Below are 20,058 nucleotides of genomic sequence, written 5' to 3'. Positions count from 1 at the left end.
CAGAGAAGCTGTGGCTGCCCCATCCCTGGAAGTGTCCAAGACCAGGTTGGATGGGGCTTGGAGCAACCTGGGCTGGTGGAAGGTGTCCCTGCCCATGGCAGGGGGTGGAATGAGATGATTTCTAAGGTCCCTTCCAACCCAAACTGTTCCACGATTCTATGTCTGATAATAGAAACCTGTAGGTGTACAGTGGGGCCATGTGGCAGCAGGGAGATTACAGGTATTAGGAACAATTTGGAAGCTTTTTGAATTGAGTCATTTTTTGAGCAGGGCACTAATCCAGCTGCATTTAAAAATTAAGAAAAAAAAGGCTTCTGAGTTTGAAGAGTTATGCCTGGACTAAGAGAATGGATTTCAGTGAGACTTTGAAACATGTCTATTTTGGGGTATTAACAAGACTGCAGTAATCCTGAAACTGCTGTATATTCAGATTACACTGAGAGCCCTGACTGGGCTAGGAGATAGACTTTTTATAGGCTTGACAGTGTTTCTGAAGAAGTGGTTTATCAGTGTTTTCTTGTATGTAATGCCTTTATTGAAATCCTTTCAGGGTATTTTCTTAGTGTCATGCTGATCAGATATAAATGTGTTAAAGAAGTGCTGGTCCTGCCCCTCACACTCTGCTCTCCTCTTACTTTCCTCGGGCATAAAGTGGCTCTGCTTTATTTTTGTTTGTGCTGAAATGCAAACACAGCCTGGAAAAAGGGCGATTATTGGGCTAAATGCAGTGCATTGATTTTGTTCAGAGCAAACTCTTATCTGTCCTCCACTGCCCAAGGAGTGTCTCCAGCACTTGGAAATGCACATTTGTTCCAATATGTACATTCCCATAAGAGTTAACCATCCATGACCTTAATGGCCTCACACTGCTGACTCCAACACCTCGGTGCAAGGAGGACATGAGCGTGCAATTAGAGTTAAACAGCTGCTCAGAAATTGTATCTAGACCCTTTCTAAACATGTTCTTCTGGAATACATTGCAGCCAGAGCTCAGCTGCAGGGATTTCAATGTCTCTTAGTCTAGTTAATGAAATAACTGGGGGAAAAAAAACAAAACAAAACAAAACAAAACAAAAAAAACCCAAAACAAAACAGTTGACATGGGGTTATATCTGTGTTCTCTTTCCACTGGCTCAACCTCCAACCACATGGTCCTGAGTAATCCCCATTTACCAGACATTACTATGGCTGTGGCATATTCTGTGTTGCTTTAAGCAATTACCCAGTCTCAGCAGTCTTAGAAATTGAAAATTTTGGGGCTGTTTTACTGGGTTGTCATTATTGTGCTTGTTATTATGATAATTATTGTTATTGTTTGCTGCCAGTAAGGCATCCCGTGGAGTGCAAATCCCTCCAGATGTCATCAAGGCCAGGGAATCAGGTAGTCCCCATCACACAGAGATTCCTCATGTTTGACTACCTACAGCTGGTGAGAAGGGGAGTCACTGCCACTCCTAGATCTTGAGGAAAATAGACAAAAATTCCAGGATGGGTCAGGTTGGAAGGGACTACAGTGGGGCATCTGGTCCCACCTCCCTGCTCCAGCAGGGTCACCCCAGAGCACATGGCACAGGATTGTGTCCAGATGGGTCTGGGATATCTCCAGTGAGGAGGAGACTCTACACCCTCTCTGGTCTCTGTCCAGTGCTGGGTCACTGCCCAGCCAAGATGTTCTTCCTCCTGCCCAGGTGGAGCTTCCTGGGCATCAGTTCCTGCCCGTTCCTCTCGTGCCATTGCTGGGCCCCCCCAGCAGAGCCTGGTCCATCCTCTGCCCCCTCCCTGCAGCCCCTGACACACCCTGGGGAGGTCCCCTCTCAGTGTGTGCTCTGGAGGCTGAACAGCCCCAGCTCCCTCAGCCTTTGCTGCTCCCAGAGATCATGGAGTCACAGAACCTCCTGAGCTGGAAGGGATCCACAGGGATCACTCAAGTCTACCTCCTGATGCTCCAGTCCCTTCATCATCTCTGGAGCCTCTCCTGGACCTGCTTCAAGAGCTCCATGTCCCTCTTGTCCCGAGGATCCCAGACCTGGACACGGCACCCAGATATGCCTCACAGGGCTGAGCAGAGGGGCAGGATCACCTCCCTGACCTGCTGTCGAGGCCTCAAGTGTTTTAGGACAATTTGAATGTTTCAGTGGTGCTCACAAAGCCAAGGTTTCATCAACTACCACCTCCTTCTGCTACTAAATTTTCCTAAAAGTGGATTTTTTTTTTTTTTAATTTTTTGTTGCTGAAATACAGGATTCTGAAAGAACACTGAGAATTTCTCTTGCAGGTTGCGCAGACGTAAAACAAAGCCACAGTTACAAATGAGAGAAAACCTGTTGGCAAGAGCAGTGCTTTTTTTTCTGCTGCTCGGAATAATTGAACAGCCCCCTGCCTGTGTAGAGGAAGCCTCTCTTTTCCCTGCTATTTTGATTACCTTATTTATTTTTATAGAGATAATTTATGTTTTGTCAGGAACGGGCTTTTTGTTATTCTAAATCTCCTCCACTTAGTCCATTTGAAGATAACACAGAGGAAGAGGTAATACAAATAAATGCACATATGTGTTAGTAAAGCAAATAGTTAAAATAAATATTTATACATAATGAAATAAATTTGTAAAAACAGATGTTTTACTTTTGTTTGACAAAAACCAAGTGGTTTTAGCTGCTTTCTAATCTCACTTTCATTAGCATATTTAATTAGGCTATTGTATTTAATCATCAGAATGCTCAGTAATGTACATTGTGTTCCCAGCCATGGAATACCACTGCTATGTGTATCCATGATAGATGTTTTTAATAAAATCAGTAATTATCCTTTATTGTTGTTTTAAATTGTCATTTTTAAGTTTGTTAGGGCACAATAGTTTTTAGGTATAAGAGAAAGCAAGCTTTCATTTTGCCATTTCATAATTTAATGAAAAAAAATTCCCTTTAAACAGATGCTAATAAACCTTTTTTGAAAAGCAGTGCTTAATTATCTTGAAGTTGTTTACAAGTGGAGGTTTGGCAGCTCAGCTCTGGCTGGAGCAGTGTTGGGGCAGGTGTTGGGAAGGCTGTGCTGGTGGCTCAGGTTTTGTTCTCCACAACCTTTGCTTTCCTGGAACCTTGGAGATTTGGTCTGTGAGTGTGGCAAGCACATTTTGTGACAAGTGGAAAGATCCAGATAGGTCTGGGCACTTATTTAATGACGTTTGGATTGCTTTTCCCTTGTTTCATGTGGTGGTTTAGCAAGGTTGAAGTCTGAGATCAGAGGATGTTCAATGGGATTTGTAATGTACCAAATATTTTCCTTTTTGAATTTTCAAATACTTTGGTTTGGTGCAGAATTCCAAGTAAAATTTGCAACAGAAACAAAACCAGAACAATCAAAAAATGAAGGTGATGTGCTGTGAACCGAACTAAAACCACGGTGTTAACTGTTGAGAGAGCTCAGATCCTGCCTTATCTCAGCACACAGTCCATTGTCTAACTTCATTCAGATTCCCTTTATAAGAGATTCATCTGTGTGGCTGCACTCCTCCTTCTTCAGTGCTCACAGAATGCCCTAAAATAGCCTCGTTTAGTTTACCAGCTCTAATGGCACCTTTTCCTTTGTATATGTTTGGGCTTTAGCTGATTGTAGGCGTCTCACAAACAGGTTGCTTGTTCTGTGGTGATTTTATTGTATCAGTCTCACTCCTTTTTTGTGTTTTCTGTGTTGCAAGTCTTCTCTCAGAACATCCCTTTCTGTATAATTGCCAGTATACAAAGACCAGTGAACTCTGTTTACAATAGTTGTTTTTATCTGTCATGTCTGAAAAGGTATTTATAGTATTGATACCACATTTGGGCATTGCAGTATGATGGGCAGCAGCTGTGACACTTAGAAAAGAAACTGTGACACAAAGCCACGTTGCACTTCAGGGAAGGACAGAGTTGTCCATCATTTAGAAGTGTCCGTGCATAGGACAGGGATACAGAAGGTGTTCATGGGACAATTCACCTGTCAGGATCTCTTTGCAGAGTTTCTTGTTTTACCTTCAACCATCACACACACTTAACTTTGCACTGAAGGCAAACCCCTTGAGTGGTTTTGCTCGGTTTGTCTTGCTAAATTTTTTGATGGTAGATGTGTTTCCCTGGACTTGTTTCATCCTGTGGAAGTCTAAGGAGGAAGAGGGAGTAAAGGGGAAAAGGAGAAGGCTTCAGCTTTTATCTCGTGCCTGGAGTAAAATCACTGTTGGACACATTTCTGTTGGTTTTTCATCTGCAAAAGAAGAACAATGTCTTTGAAAAACACAAAGGAAACCTCTTAACTGTTGATTCAAGACCAGGTTGGACAGGGATTGGAGCAACCTGGGCTAGTGGAAGGGGCAGGGGTAGGAACAAGCTGAGCTTTAAGATCCCTGCCAACCCAAGCTGGGAGCTCTCAGTGATTCTGTGATAAGAGTTTTGTTGCTGTTGCTTGAAAAGTGGCCACTGTTTCAATTTATTGTGAGAATGAAATATTCTGTGCTGTTCTCCACCATTCTGTGATCCTTCCGGATTTAGATTTTGTAAGTGGAAATGAATTTAAATATTTTTCTGGGCTACGGAGAGAGGCAGTACCATGCTGGTAGTTGGGAGAGCACAAGATTTGGTGGCCTTACTAACTACCAATGCACCACTGATATTTCTACTGATATTCTCCTGCTGGAGGAGGGGCTGGGGACATCACTGGGGGGCCCAGATGTTGGTTGGCCTGCACTGGTTGGAGTGACTGGCTGGTGATCTCTGGCATGGGTGTGCTGGGGGAAGGCACTCCATCACTGCCCTGAGCATCCCTTTCCCTGAAGAAACATTCCCTAATATCCTGTCTAAACCTCCCTGGTGCAGCTTGAGGCTGTTCCCTTTCATCCTGTCCCTTGTTCCCTGGGAGCAGAGCCTGACTCCCCCCAGCTCCTCCCTCCTGTCAGGGAGTTGCAGAGAGCAAGAAGGTCCCCCCTGAGCCTCCTTTTCTCCAGGCTGAGCCCCCCCAGCTCCCTCAGCTGCTCCTCAGCACCCTTGTGCTCCAAACCCCTCTAGACTTTCACATCCCAAGTGCATCACAAAGGCTGCTGAGTGTTCACAGCAGCCCACCAGAGTAATGACAGGTAGCGAAGCACCAGTGGCTGATGTGGCATGAAAAAACACTGTTCAGTCCTTGACTTTGATGTGAACTTTCAAAATGTAATTAGTGGTTCAGCTGGGCTGAAATAAAAAGGTGCATTTGCACAGCGAAATCCCAGAGACTGCAATTTTCCTTGCATGGGTTCAAGGCTCCTTGTAGTAGAGTGGTGGCAGCTGTTTCATTGCTCTGGCCTCTTAAGAATTCCCTTTGGCTTTTTTTCCCAAGGTCTCAGGACAATTAGGAAATTTGACTTCAGTTTATATGGGTTACATTGATGTCTTTTTATATCTGACCTCTTAAGTATTCAAATTGGGCCAGTCCTGTTTCTGCCCTGCTTTGGTGGGTGTCTTTGTGCAGTTGAAGCTGAGACACGTATTGGCAGGTTTTGTGCCACTGGCCAAGTACAAAGTTACTAATTTTCAGGCATCTTCTTGGATTATTTGAAAGCTGTTGTTCCAAGAATACAGAAATGGAGACGTTTGCCCAGTTTCAAATATTCCCCACTACCAGAGGATTGTAGACAAATTATAAACACTTTTTCTTTTTTTTTGGGGGGGAAAACAAGTCATTAACAGATTATGCAAAATGGGTGTTGTTAGACAGTCAGACCCCAGGGATAGGTACTACAGAGCTTTAGAGACTGAATACTTACAAAGCTGACATGGAGAAGGAATTATATGGAGAGGACAGTAGGACCACTGTCCTTTAAAAACAGCAGTACAAAATCTCAGCTTTGAAAATGAGGTTTCAATGGTTTTCTGCTACAGAGAAAATCACTGTAGCAACAGGAAAACATTTTCAAAATTATACAGTCTCAGCTTTCAGAAAAAAAAGGAGATTGAAGCTGAGAGAAGGGAACTGGAGAGAATGTAAAGCTTTCCTGGGCCGGCTTCCATTTGTTGATCTAATTCCAGTTTGGTTTCTTTAAGCTAAAATTTAAGTAGTTTTTGCTTACGAACTTACTTTTTTAAGGTTTTGTTTCCATTTGATGCATCTTGGAATGAGTCTCGGGCTTACCTTTACTGTTTCAGAAGCTGTTGATTTCCCAGAGGGATCTGTGAAAGATTTCACAGAACCATTCTTGGGTTCACCTCATTTACCGACACAATTCATCTACAGAAATGTGCATTCCATGGATTTATAGTAAATGAATGCTCAGCACCTAATGCTGGGTATATATGTGTGTATTTATGCATAGAAACTTCCTGATCTCTAAATGCCTTTTTTTTTTTTTTTTTTTTTTTGACACAAGGAGTAGTAAATACTCTCATTTAGGAGGTGTTTTCTGGATGCTACAGGATTGACATGATTTATATGGAAACCTGAACCACTTGCTAACTTTAGACCCCTGGTCTTTTAATATCCATCCTATTTCCAAAGTGTCTGCATATGTGTGTGACTATTTAAAGATGCAGAATATTTTCCATTGCCAGTCTTTATGGGATTTTTAGCAGTAACACAGAATATGCAGGTAGTTACAGTGTTTTTTCTGCTCGTGCAGGATTAGATTGAAGTCAGTATGGCTGGTGCTTTACTTTCAGGAATTACTAGAAGGCTTTTTTATCCACTTGAATTATCTTTCAGATAAGTGTGACTAGTAGTCAGGCGTTCTTCCAACTTTTTTGTTCCCATGAAAATGTTCCTTTCATAGGTTAAGGTCATGAGAGAACATGAGATGTGGGCAGAACCCTGAATTGTGCCATAAATCAAGGAACTATATGTGAAATTACATATTTTCTAATTACCTTGCTTAGATTGAGCAAAAAAGCAAATACAAGTTGAGCTGTCCAAGTTGAAGAACTGTCGGATAAACAAACTGTGACATCTGTAGTATTATCACCATCTGACTTAATCTCAAACACTGATTTTACTCACTCATCCTTCATTCTTTATATCCACATGTCTAGCAGTACATGCATTTATATTTTATATAAAGGGCAGAGTGTAGTCAGAGCATTTGAGTTATGCTGTTAAAAATAAATTAAGGAACAGCAGGTGAAAATGATTCCTACACATGAATATTCAAAGTGTACCTCAGCCAGATCCTGCAGAAAGAATAATAAAGAGCAGAGAAACTTTGGTGGGACCAAGGCGTGGAGATAAAAGTTTTATTGGCACAAGGTTGAGATGGCTCAGAAAACTTAGCCCAGGAGTGGCAGGATCTGCTTGAACACCCCAGAACTTGAGCACCCCACTGCCAGAACATTCAAGTGTTTGACAAATGAGGGGACAGTAGCACAGGGATGTTGGAAGCCCACCAGTCAGGTTCTTAGTCTCAGTTCTTGCGCTTCTGGGCTTCAGTCTCTGAGCAGAATGAGTTCAAGGGCAGCAGGAGGACCTGGGGTCTACAGAGCTGAGTTGAAAGCTGAAAGACTTCAGTACATCCCTCCTCCAGGGGGCATTTGCTGTGTGTTTGCATCACTGAGGGTTGGGCTCACCAAGCTCCTTGGGCACTGTCAAGTGGACCCTCAACTACAATTATTTTTGCTTTTTTTATTTTGGAAGAATGAAGAAAGTGTAACTTTCCCACCCCTTACCTGATGGGATCGTGTTGCCATTGTCATATTCAGTGAGGTTTCACAGCAGCCAGGAGCATGACCACCGTTCAGGGCCTCATGAGAGGAGATTTCCAGGGAAAACTCAGGAGCCAGAATGCATTTACAGATCCGACATTCATCTCCTGTCACTCATGCACTGCACAGACAGGAACATTCCCAACTGTGAGGTGCTGGGATGCTCTGGATGAACAGAATGAAGCACGTTAACGGACGACTGACTCGTTTTAATATCGAGGTGTCGTGTTTTTTTTTCCTCTTTTCCCGCTCCACAGATCCCGTGCACGGCCCCCAGAACGTGGAGGTGGTCGACATTCGGTCTCGGCAGCTGACCCTGCAGTGGGAGCCCTTTGGCTACGCCGTGACCCGCTGCCACAGCTACAACCTCACCGTGCACTACCAGTACGTGTTCAACCAGCAGAAGTTCGAGGCAGAGGAGCTCATCCAAACCTCCTCCCACTACACCCTGCGGGGGCTCCGGCCCTTCATGACCATCAGGCTGAGGTTGGCCCTGTCTAACCCCGAGGGCAAGATGGAGAGCGAGGAGCTGGTTGTGCAGACCGAGGAGGATGGTGAGTCGGCTTGCCTTTGCTTGCTTGGTTCCTGGGCAAGGCTCGTGTGTGCAGGTTGTAAATAACAACACAACCCTCTCTGTCCCATGAGAGTATGAATGTCTTCTCTGGACAGTGTGTGTCTCATGCAAGTAGAACTTGCAGGGGTAAATAATTTCCATTTTGTGGCCACGTTCTGGAAAAGACAAGGCTCCTTGAAATGCTTGAATGTGATAAACATCAGTCTGAGCAGTTACCAAAGAGTTGTAAGTTTAATTCTTCATGGCCTGAACTATCCAACAACCACCCAGCAGCTTCCTTTGTCGTATGGGCAAATGTAATCCTGGCATTTTTTGATTTTTTTTTCTTGTGCCTTCACAAGAAAAGATGTCTCAAAAGGAGTATAATGCTCTCCTTTCCAGAGTGTGGCTTTTCTTAATATAGATCTTCTGGACATCATATTTTATATAGATCTCAGAAGCAAAATTAATTGAGTGTGAACTCTTGTGTTCTGGATGTAAAAGAAAAGTTTTCTGGAGGAACTGATGGAGTGTTTCAGTGTTATTATCCCACCTGAGCTATTTCAGACCAAGGACTCCCATGCACTAATGTCTAACATGTAAAATACAAGTTCTTCCTCAGCCTGAGCTGTAAGAAGTTGCTGTCCTAAATTTCTCTCAGCTGAAAGTGGCTCTTCCAGCCGAATATATCATGTGGAGGGGACACGAAAGGATGGCAGATATTTCAGAAAAATGAGCAGGGTTTTATCAGACAGGCCTGGGAGTGCATTTAGTTAGTTATCTTCCACAGCATTAAAATTTTGCTTGAGTGGGTGGATTTCTTAGCTGGCCTTGTGGTCTTAATGAAATATAAATCTTACATTGTTACTTTGATAAGCAAATCAGTCTCTCATGTTGATAAAGGTGTGCAGCCCAGTAGCATCTCTGTGCCGAGGTGCAGTCTGGCTGTTTAGGTGGAGAGAGCTATGGGCAAAGAAGGACAAATTAAATTCCCCTGCTGCTGCTCTGCCATACTGAAATAAAAACATGCTGAAATTAGCTCCATACTTTCGTGGATTCTAATTTTATTTATCACTTAGCAGTTTCATTGGAGTATCCTTGTTTGAACCAAAAGTGGAGAAGTAAGGCTTTGATAGTACCTTTGTAAGGGCAGTGCCTTGATGGATTTTAATTTTTAATTTTATTTGTTTATTTTTAACTCTGAGCTTCCTGTCTGGTGGCCTTTTGGTGTCTTCTCATGTGTATGCAGCTGGAGCTGGGGGTAGTTTTTAAGACAGTTTGTTGGGCTTCTTTTCCCCCCCTGTAGTTCCTGGACCTGTTCCCTTGGAATCCATCCAGGGAGGACCTTTTGAAGAGAAGATCTATGTGCAGTGGAAGCCTCCAAATGAGACAAATGGCATCATTACACTCTATGAGGTGAGGAGAACAGATTGTTGTCAAGGAATGTGTGCCACGGGGCCCTTTTCATATGTGTTTAAGCCAATCCTGAGCTCTCAGAGATTTCAGCAGGTGCTAAAAGAGGCCTGATTAAAATAGATAAGAATCTTCAAGATAGTCTGCTGCTTTCACTGAAAAAGTTTTCCAGTTAAAGAGAGAGAGAGAAAAGATTTCTTTCCAATATTTGTGGCAGAATGAGAGCCACACCTTCCCCATGCCTCAGGTGTTCAGTTCCTGCCCTTTTTCCTTCTGCAGTAGCTCCAAGGTGTGTTTTCTTTCCTTTTCTTCTTTTCTTAAGGTAAAACACTGTTAGGTTTTGTATCTAAGCACTGTAACTAATCCCTCTTTGCCTTTTCAGTAGTCATAACACTTCCTGGCAATCTCAGCAGAATATAACCATTAGGTCTTATCTCACAGTGTTATTATCCAACCTTTCAGTGATTCATTTGTCCAGCCCAACCATTTCCCTGATGCCAAACAAAGTGCACAGCAGGTTATAGGATGATCACTGACCATCCTGGGCTGGATGAGAAAAAAAAAAACAAATTATCTGTGATTCTAGAGTGAATCAGAGGGGATGTTGCTTGTTAAGGTAAGGAAGTGTTACTGCTGTCCTGTGGTTCTGGTGATACAACCCCTAATGTGGGGTAAAACCAAACACAGAGAAAAGGAGGGACTGCTTTGGAGAGTCATGTGAAATGAGAGACAGTCCTGCAAGAGAAGGCAAAGGCACTTTGATTGAGCAGCAGAAAGTGTTGCACCAGTGCTGGCTGAGCGTGTGTCACTTTATGGGCTCAGCATTTACCATTGTAAGATCAGAAGAAGTGAAACAAAATTTTGCTTTTCCAGTGATGTAAAAACCCCTCACTGTGGGCTCACGCAGCATTTTCTGACACAGGGGGCCAAAAACGCCCTTTTTTTTTTTTTTGTTCTGCTTTCTCTTTTAAGCTGGGTTTGTGTACAGACTTATTTTGCAAAAAGCACAGCTGCACGAAGCAACTCTGCCCTCGCTAGGGAGGTTCTGCTCCTTCCCTTTTCCTGTGCAGCTTCTCAGTTCAGAACAACATGTCTTCTAACATGTCCCTCCTAGATGTCCTTGCTAACACTGCCTCTATCACAGGGGTGGAAAAATGGAAAAAAATCAAGCAGGTTTAACATCAGTGAGCTCTTATACTACAGAATGAACAAGAGAAAGCAACTTTTCATGGGCTTCAGTGGAACTGCACTTTCAGGTCATGTCTCCAGCTGGCTCACAAAGGGTAACTGGGTTTGATATGGCAACACTAAATAGATGAATCCAAGCTCGTCTTGCTAATTTTGGGTCATTTCAGCCAGGCTGGACTCCGTGACGAAGCACAGAGTCATTTTCTGGTGGTCACTGTTGAGACATTCCTGGAAATGTGTGCAGGTTGCATGTCACCTGTCAGTACTAAAATAGAACTAACCCTTGTAATTTCATGGTTTTTGAAGTTGTCTGTGCAAGCAATTAGGCAATGAAGCTGTCAGGATTTTAAGGGAATTAAACCGAATAGAACTAGTTGCGAGTTTTTTCCTGGCAACACAGGTGACCTATAATAGAACACATTGAAAATAACCCGAGTCAAATGATGCAAATGATGTAAAAATAACTCCTTTTAATTTTTAAAGAAGCAGTTTCTTACTAAAATATTGCCTTGGGCTCAGCTCATTGAAAAGACTTGAGCAATCTGAGTAGCTTTTCTGGCTGAGCAGCTGCACAGAGACACTTTAATGCCTCCAGGGTTGTGATGCATCATGACAGTGCCTGTGCCCCTCAAGTCATATCATTGCTCAAGTCTCAGCAGAGGCACAAACAAATCTTTCTTTTCTGATAATGACTCTCTGCATATTTGGCAGCTGGAGACAAAGAGAAGTCAAGGTGAATTCAAACTCTTCTTCCTTTTACCCCTCATCTCCAAAAGGATAAAAATCCAAGTGTTGGAAACACCAGGAGAAGCAGAGTGCCTGAAGGTTGTCATGAATGGGTTTTTTTTTCCTTTCCTCTCCCTTCTTGCATGTGAAAATTCAGAGAACCTTCCCATTCTCCCTAGCACCCTGAGCCAGGTTCATCAGCTGGAGATGAAAATAGAGGAGAGCAGTTACACATAACCTGTAGAGATGGGCAGGGCATTCCCAGGGGAGTTGGCTCCCTTTGGAACATGGGGATCCGTGCAGATGGAACCTGCACACTGTTAATGGTGCACTACACTTGCAGAGATGTCATGACTTGGCATCACAAACTCCTTGTCTGATAAAGCTCATTTTTGCTGGACAGGGCTCAGCCATTCTCAGCATCACTGTGGCTTAGGCTGCTCTACCAGAGTTCAGCTGCCCTGCTGGTTCAAGATGAAAAGAAAGGCTGGTGGTTAATCTCTGGTGGGCTTTCAGTTCTTTCCCATGGCCCAGTTCTGATCCAGGGAGAAGCAGAAAGCTTTGACAAGAGCTCCTTCTCCCAGGGAGCACAGATCCTGGAGCCAGCACTGCTGATATGTTCTGGGAGACTCAGGGATGTGCTGAAGAATTTGCAGCCCTCTGGAAGCTCTGAGATTGTGTCACTGTTATTAGAAAGAAACAAACCCAAAAGCCGATCAACATTTATTAGAGAAAAACTCCCTGCAAAGTACTTATTAATTAATGTCACTTTATGAATTTGAGTTAACCTGGGAGTAGCTGCCTAGAGTCACGTGTAGGTCTCATGCAAGTGATGGTCTCTCAAACTACCCTGGGCACAAAAACTCCTAATAGAAATAAATAAAACCCCACCTCCTTCTCTCCTAAATAACAGTTCCTTCCTCCCCAACAAGATCTGATTTGTTGTATCTGGATATTGTATTTTCTCTCTAGTTCTGTTAAAAAAATGTTGTTGTAAGCTTCTAAAATGCTTCCATATAGTCACACTGTCTGTACTTAAATCCCACTGGCTTTTCTTTGGCGCCAGGTTTGCTCTCAGGTCCCTAATCATTCCTGCAGCTCCCTGCCAGAGAGATGTCCACATCACCCAAATTGCCACTGCAGTTTGCATTCCCGCTGCTCCTGTGCCAGCTGGGCTGGGGTTCAGCACTGCAACCCTCAGCAGGTTGTTTACCATCCAGAAGCACTAATTTTGTACAAAGTGAATACTTCTAAAGAGCCTAAACCAAATGGAAGGACCTTAATGAACCTTTTTTGACTTCTGCAAGTCTCTTCTGATTGATACTTATCCTTCAAAATGCCTTTTCATAGAGAAATAGCATCGCACTTCAAACTGGTTTAACCCCTCCCTGAGTTCAGCTGGAGAATTGTTTGTCTCACTGGGTACAGTCACAGCTGGAGTTTTAAACAAAGGAACCTTCTTCTAGATCCCCAAATCAATATATAATTGCAGTCTGTTTCCAGGGAGCAGAAACCTCTTGTTCAAGGCAACTTGAAAAACTCCATGAATTACAAGTCAGTTAATCACTGTGTTGGGAAGGTTAGGATATATGAGCTGCATAGAAAGTGATGTGCAGATTGCTCTGGGGTCTTGGGGAACCCAGAAAAGGTGTTAATGACACAAGTGTGTGGTGAGTTAGGAGGTGTCAGTTGGGCTGTCCTGTGAGGAAAACCAGGGGGAGATGCACAGGCTGCTGCTGGAGATGATCTGTGCAACAGAGGTAAAGCTTTTGAGCTGTACTGAAGTCCCCAGGTAGCTTTAAGGTGTGTAGGTACTTAGATGAGACAGGTGGATCAGTCTGTGCCCAGAAACACAGCTGGACAGCAGAGATGGGCTTTGCTGGTACCTTGGGTTGGGTAAAATGCTCCCCAGAGATGGTTGTGCATGTGATGATCATGAAAGAGGCACTGTTACAGCTGTCTCAGGGAGCGAGCTGTGAGTGGCACAATCTAATAATATTGTAGTAATTCTGTCCCACAACCATCTCCTGGCAGACTGAAAGCATCACAACTTGCTGACTTTTTTTATTTCATTTTTTTTTTTACCAGTTCTAAAGAGCTGCTGTGCTTTAAAATCCCTGATAATCAAGTGCTGCTCGTTGTGCTCACACTGTGTGGGAGTTCAGCTTCAAAGCCTTTTGTGTACAAGGACACGCAGAGAAGATTTTTTATTTTTTTTTTAAATTTTTTTCCCCCTAATTGTTTGCAAAGTCAAACCATTATCAAGCAGCAGAAATACTGATGCTGTCATTGGGCTGCAAGGGCAAGCAATCTGAGGTCATGGACCACCTTTGGCACTTAAATTCTGCTTTTAGATTACACGTCTCAAATGTTTGTTCCATAATGCAAATTGAAGTGCTTCAGATATTTCTGTGGGCCCAGATATTTTGTGCTAACTTGCACCTTGAGAATGTAAGTAATCAAAACTTATTTATATCTGCATTTTGCTGTTCCTTTGGGCAGCTGAAAGCTTACAGGTGCACTCAGTAAGTGATGTTGGCTTTTGCCTCTGCAAATACAATTTCTTTTTCCTGTAATCTATTTTTTGGAATTGTCCATTTCTAGAAAATTTTACCATTAAACAGGAAAAAGAAAAAGAAACCCCACCTAACACTCCTGTCTGAAATATTTGTCACATCACTAGTGGAAGGCACTGTTAACAGGTGTTGAAATCATAACAGCATTTAATCCCTAATATTCAGCTCCTTGGCTGGAAAAATGACTCTCAGACTGCTGAATCCTTTCAGTGAGGCCTGTTTAAGGCAAAATAAACAACGAGCTGCCTTTTTAAACACTGTAAGGTGCAGTCTTGTAATCACTCATGCCCTCATCTTTAAGATTGTTCAATCCCAAGTGGGTTGCACACGGGTGTAGGGAAAAATAAGGATGCATTTGCAGCTTGTAATGAGCTGGTTCTCTCAGTCACAGTTCCTGAAATGCTGTAAATCTCTATTTAGATGCTAGGAATAATAATACAAGGGACTTTCATACACAATTTCAGCTCTTTAATGGGATGCTTGGAGCCTAGTACCTCTAATCCCAGTGGATTTGAGTTTAAATTGCACTTCAGAGGCTACAGATCCTCTTAGTTACCATGTAAAATTGCAGTCTGCCCTTCTTCATCTCTCCAGTTGCCAATATGCCATTTCTTCTCCATCTCCTCACTCACTTTTTCCCTGCAGGAGAGGTTGTTACATGCAAACTGCCTCTTTACAGGGTCCTGCATGAGGTCAATATTTGTGGGATGCACTGCCTGCATTTACAAGAGGGTGGAAACCAATTTCTTCCACCTTTGACCCCTGAAACTGCATACTTATTATAACACAAAGCAGGATTATCTGCTGTGATAGCTACCTGCTGCATGGATATGTGTGCATTTCTATTCATAGCCCTTTTCTAAGCTATTCAGGAAACCTGACATTTCTAGGATAAAATCTTTCCTGCTAAAAGGTTTTGCAAAAAAAAAAAGGTTTCCTAAAAAAAAAAAGCTGAAAGGGTTGGGAGCTCAACTTGGCTTAGTCATTTGTTTGTTTATTTAAAAGCGCTCTTAGGGGGTTTTTTTTAGGTTCCAGAGAGTGAAAAATGGCTCCCACAAGAAGCAAAGCAGCAACCACAAAATCTCGCGACCAATTTATATAAAGCCCCGCAGTCGAAAGAGTGGAGAGATGACAATTCTCGGAAATTGCCTTCAGTGAGAAGTGGCTTTGAATGTTCCCATGAAAATCAATCATGTTACAGCTTCTCAGTTGCATTCTGTGGATGCAGGATCCTCCTGGGATGGAGCTTTCTCACAGTCAGCTCGGTGTGTTGTGCACCGAGGGACGGCCCTGCCCCACGCAGCTGGCTGCTGCTGGTGGCTGAGCATCGGGAGGACATGAAGGAGGTGCTGTTTAGTGCTCAAACCCCAGGAAACGGTCAATTAAAGATGGGTCATAGCTTCATCACTCATCTGTAGGGGCATTTGCCAGTGCAGTTTGATGCCGCTGGAAATTATTCACCTGCAGCATTAGCGCTGTTTTCCTCTGACACTGGATTTATACAGTGCCTGGTACTGCTCTGTATTGTTTATCCACAGTCCATGAAAGTCAATTATGTGAGGAGTAAGGGTTTTACTGATCTGGACTATATTGAATTAGAGTTCTTCAATAATCCAAACTAGCAATGAAAGTGTAGGGCCATGTATAATCTGTTTAGGTTTGAAACTCTGTCAGCTCTGTAGTGGGCTGTGTCACCCTTCCAATGACATGTGAGGGAAGCTGTGCACATCCCCCCAGGTAAATTAGTCCTGCACTTAATGGCTCTTAGCACAGAACTGCCGTGGAAGAGAGCTGGGCTGGCCAAGGAGAAATTGTTTGTTATATGCTTGCTGACTGGAGTATTTACTGAGCACTTGGTGAGCAGGTTGGTTAATGCTGCCAATGTTCTGGGCTCCACTTAATCAGGATTCAGGCCAGAATGTGGGAGATGAACGTGCTGATTGTACTGATTTATTATCATTTCTTGGCAATTGAGAAGGACAATAAATCTGAGCATTGCTGAGCAGGTTGGGATGTCGTGTCAGCCACAGATCCTGCTTTGTTTCTGGGACAAGGTGAGACAGCTTTCCCATGGAATTTGAGGATCACAAGGCCACAGGAAATATGGGTTTGTTGGTGTTTTTTTTTTCCCTAACCAGCAGCATCCCATGGAGAGCTCTTTTCCCACCCTGTTTTATAAAGTAATATGGTTTATAAATCCCTACCAGCACTAGAATTCAAGTATGTGCTTGAGTGACCCCCCTGGCACACACAGGGCAACATTTAAGGTGCCTCTTCTGAGGATGTTGCAGGTGCAGGATCCTCCTTACTCTAACAAAGCCTTAAAATTAGGAAATGTTTAAATGGTCTCCTAATTAGGGATGCTTTTCTGAATAAACACCTCAAAGAGCTTTGGAACAAACTTCTTAAAATATACAGGATTCTTAATTGTGTGTTGCTCACTGGCTGTTACTTGCAAGATATACTTAACTTGGGAGCAGTTGGTAATGATGCTCTTTTAAATCCTATGGTTTCCAGTAGCATCTTGGGGAGAAAATGAGAGGGTTTTTTGAGAAACTCAGATGTCAGGGTTTTTAAAATGTATGAACAACCTCCAGGTAAGTAGATACTTGTGTTATAAATAGAATGAATCCACTGTTTAAAAAAAAATTGCTCGATCAAGCTCTTCAGAAATAAAAGCATAATACAGTCCCTTGAGCACAACAATTTCTTTGATTACCTTTTTATTGTTCTTTTGAAGCCAATAGACTTGCAGTGATATAAATCCCTTGCAAATGAGATGATTTTGGCTACAACAACACTTTTTTTTTTTTTTAGTAAGGAACTGAATTATTTTAGTGTGCATGTGTTCTTTCTATGCTCAACTAAATTATAAGAACTGGAAAAAAAAAACTTATTCTTTCTTATAATGAAGTTCAAATTTAAAACTTGCTTTTGTAGATGTGTCAGCATCTTGTCTTTCTGCTTTCTGATGTTTTCTTTTCTTTCCCAGAAAAAAAAGGACAGTTTTTGTCTTTCTTTCTTCTCCCAGACATGCTGTTTCTCTGTATTGCTCATTCTTAATCCCATTTCCTCAATTTAATCTTTTCATGTGCTGTTGTACCTGTGCAGTTACAATAACAAAGCTTTTTAACAGCTCTATATTCAGATCTTGCAGTATTTTGCTTACCAAAATGTAGTAGCTTGCTAAGTCGAAAGCAAATTGCAGAATACGTTTGCACTTCTTTCCTAGATTTTTTTTACACTCAGTCTGTTTTGTCTTCAGCATCATTTAATTTAACAAATATATAAGATTGAATTATTTTATATATATAAATGAGCAAATATATAGGTTATGGTGGTGGCTCTGTCATTTTAATGGGTGCAACTGAGGAGGGGAAAAGCCAGTCAAGGTGATCTTTGCATTACCTGTAAAAGGGCTATAAAAAGGGTGTACGTAAATAAAATGAATAAATAAATAAATACCCTTATAAAAGAAGGGTAAATAAATAAATAACGTTATGAAAGGGTATACATACAGATGTGTATGTATAACATGTGTGGTGCCTTTTGGGATATTAACCTCGTTGCTGCCCTTTTTTTGTGTGTGTCTTAGAGCCAGTCTTTGTGATCCTGCCATCCAGTGGACAGGATGGGTTTGGGTTTAGTTTCCTAATTTACCAATTTCTGTCACTTGAAGTCCCTTGCCTCTCTTTTCCTTCTCCTTTTGCCCTCCCTGTTCGTTCCTGGTTTTCCTGATCTCTGCTCTATGGGTGGTGTCACTGGCAGTGAGGGTGGGAAGGCTTTCAGAAGGCTCCTGGCAGCTGATAAACTTACTTTCGTTTTTAATTCACCCACTTTTGTCTGAAATTTTGAAGAGCGACTCAGGGTGAGCTTGGACAGGGCTTTGAGCAACCTGGTCTAGTGGAAAGTGTCCCTTCCCATGACAGGGGGTTGAAACAAGATGATCTTTAAGGTCTGTTCCAACCCAAACCACTCTGAGTGATCGCTCAGAGAGCTGATTTAAATAAGACACAAATGGATGTCTTAAGTGACCAAAAATACGTGTTCTTAACAGTTCTCAGCTGCAGTAACAGCTAAGACCGATATGTGTGCTGTAAATGTGCACTGTAAATTGCTTCTCCTATTTTATGGTGGCAAACACAGCAGTTTATGTGGGATGGAGTTCCTGCTCCATTGTGTTGTTTTGGGGGGTTGTTCCCTGCCCACACTTTCCCTACACCCAGTGTAGTGTGGCAGATCAGCAATGAGGTGCATCAGGCAGTGCTTCTAGCACCAAGAAATAGCTGAGGAACAAGTATGGAGATTGAATAACCCCCTCAATGCTGCAGTCCTATCAAAGCAATTCCTATAGTTGTCATTTTCTGCTATTAAACTGAACAATGAGCCTCTCCAATAAAATCATATGAAATAACAGCTCATTAAAAGCTCTCCTTAATATATAGCATGCTAATTAATGTCAGTGGGGTGCAAGCTTGAATGGCAGAATAGACTATAATGTTTAGAAAGTAGGTAAAATAAAAGAAGATATTTTATCATTAATGACCTTTTAGTAAACCTAATGAAATCCTTAATGGCCTGAATACATTACTGAGCCTCTCCCAATTGCTTTGTTACCTACTCCATTCTTCCTCCTTTTCTCATAGACATTAAACTTGGATTTATTTATAGAAAACAAAAAAGCAGTAACATCCCAAGGAACTATGCACAGGAAAAAAGAGCCTGAGCAAGGAGGAGAGTAGATGAGACTTCTCAGCCCTGCTGGGCCTGGTCAAGACTGAGCTCAGGACCGTTATGTCCTCCCTCGGATATGTGTTGTCTGTGTTTGTATTCAGGTTTAATTGCAGCCCTCTTTACGTGGCTCTCAGGAAATAGAGTAGGGAGCAAATGGGCCTCTTTTATTGCCGGGGTCTCCCTGGGTTAACTTCCATATTCATTCCTAATGAATAGCTGCGCTCTGGCTTTTTATGCTGTTACCAGCCATGCTGGGCTTGTGCTGTGACTAAATTAAAGGACTTTATTCTTCAGGGCTTTTAGTCTTTTCACGTGTTGCCAGCCTTAAATGTAACTTGCAAAAATGCTGATTAACTCTACCTTAACCTTCTTCCCCAAAGAAACTGGTACAGGAATGGAAAAATGAAAGTCCTCTGCCACTGCCCGTTTCCTGGATGAAATTTAGTGGGCTGGGGAGGGATGTAAGTGCAATAATTGCCTGGCTTAAACCGAGTTTTAAGATGGAAAATGTCCCCATTCATCTGGTCATAAAACACATTCTTCAGTTCTTTAGTTTTCCAACACTGGAGGAGGATCGTTCACTAACCTGTTCACCAGCTCTTCCCTGTCATTAGGAGATAACTTCTTTCAAATTACTCCTTTTGTGTAACACTTGGTGCAATTAACTCCAGTCTTGTACCCCAGATGTCTGAAACTCCCTGATAAGATTGAAACCAAGGTCCATCCCAGCTGCAATCCGAGTCACCTGCAGTAGTAATTGTTCCTGAGAGGCACAGGCAGTTGGTGAATCTCAGAAAAAAGGAGCCCATGGCTTGCTGTGTAATCATGTTTCAATCAGCTTTATGGGACCATGAAATGGATTGTCCCCCCCGACGTTCCGTGCACCTGGGAGCAGATTCTGCTGGGCAAGTGAATCCCTTATTTGGCTCCAAGCACACAAACGAGGAGAGCTTCTGGCTTCCCCTCCCACTCCTGCAAACCAGGCAGGAAGGGAGCACAAATCACCTTGAAATCAGAATTTGAGAGCGTGGCAGCATCAGTTTTGTTTTCCTAATCATCCAGTGGAAAAACAGGGGTGCTCTAGGAGGAAGATGCCCAGGCTGTTGGCTGCAGGGGAGCTTGGATGAATGACAGAACCAGCAGTGGTGATCAAAGAGCTGTAGGAATTGTGAAAATC

At 42.7% G+C, this 20,058-nt stretch overlaps 1 protein-coding gene across 13 annotated transcripts in view; it reads left to right on the top strand.

The window, feature by feature from the left end:
• The window catches only part of PTPRT (protein tyrosine phosphatase, receptor type T), a 436,407-nt gene that overhangs the window by 279,739 nt on the left and 136,610 nt on the right, over positions 1–20,058 (top strand). For all 13 annotated transcript variants that reach the window (XM_027883323.1, XM_027883322.1, XM_027883316.1 and 10 more), the window contains exons 8-9: positions 7,949–8,245; positions 9,551–9,660. In XM_027883323.1, the coding sequence (XP_027739124.1) occupies positions 7,949–8,245; positions 9,551–9,660 (407 nt within the window). The remainder of the gene's footprint in view (positions 1–7,948; positions 8,246–9,550; positions 9,661–20,058) is intronic.

Source organism: Empidonax traillii, unplaced genomic scaffold, assembly GCF_003031625.1.
Source record: "Empidonax traillii isolate 1590-97213 ecotype Southwest subspecies unplaced genomic scaffold, ASM303162v1 scaffold124:size1682992, whole genome shotgun sequence".
Lineage (NCBI taxonomy): Eukaryota > Metazoa > Chordata > Aves > Passeriformes > Tyrannidae > Empidonax > Empidonax traillii.
The sequence above is the reverse complement of the archived record's forward strand: the minus strand, read 5'-3'. Positions and strand labels throughout refer to the sequence as shown.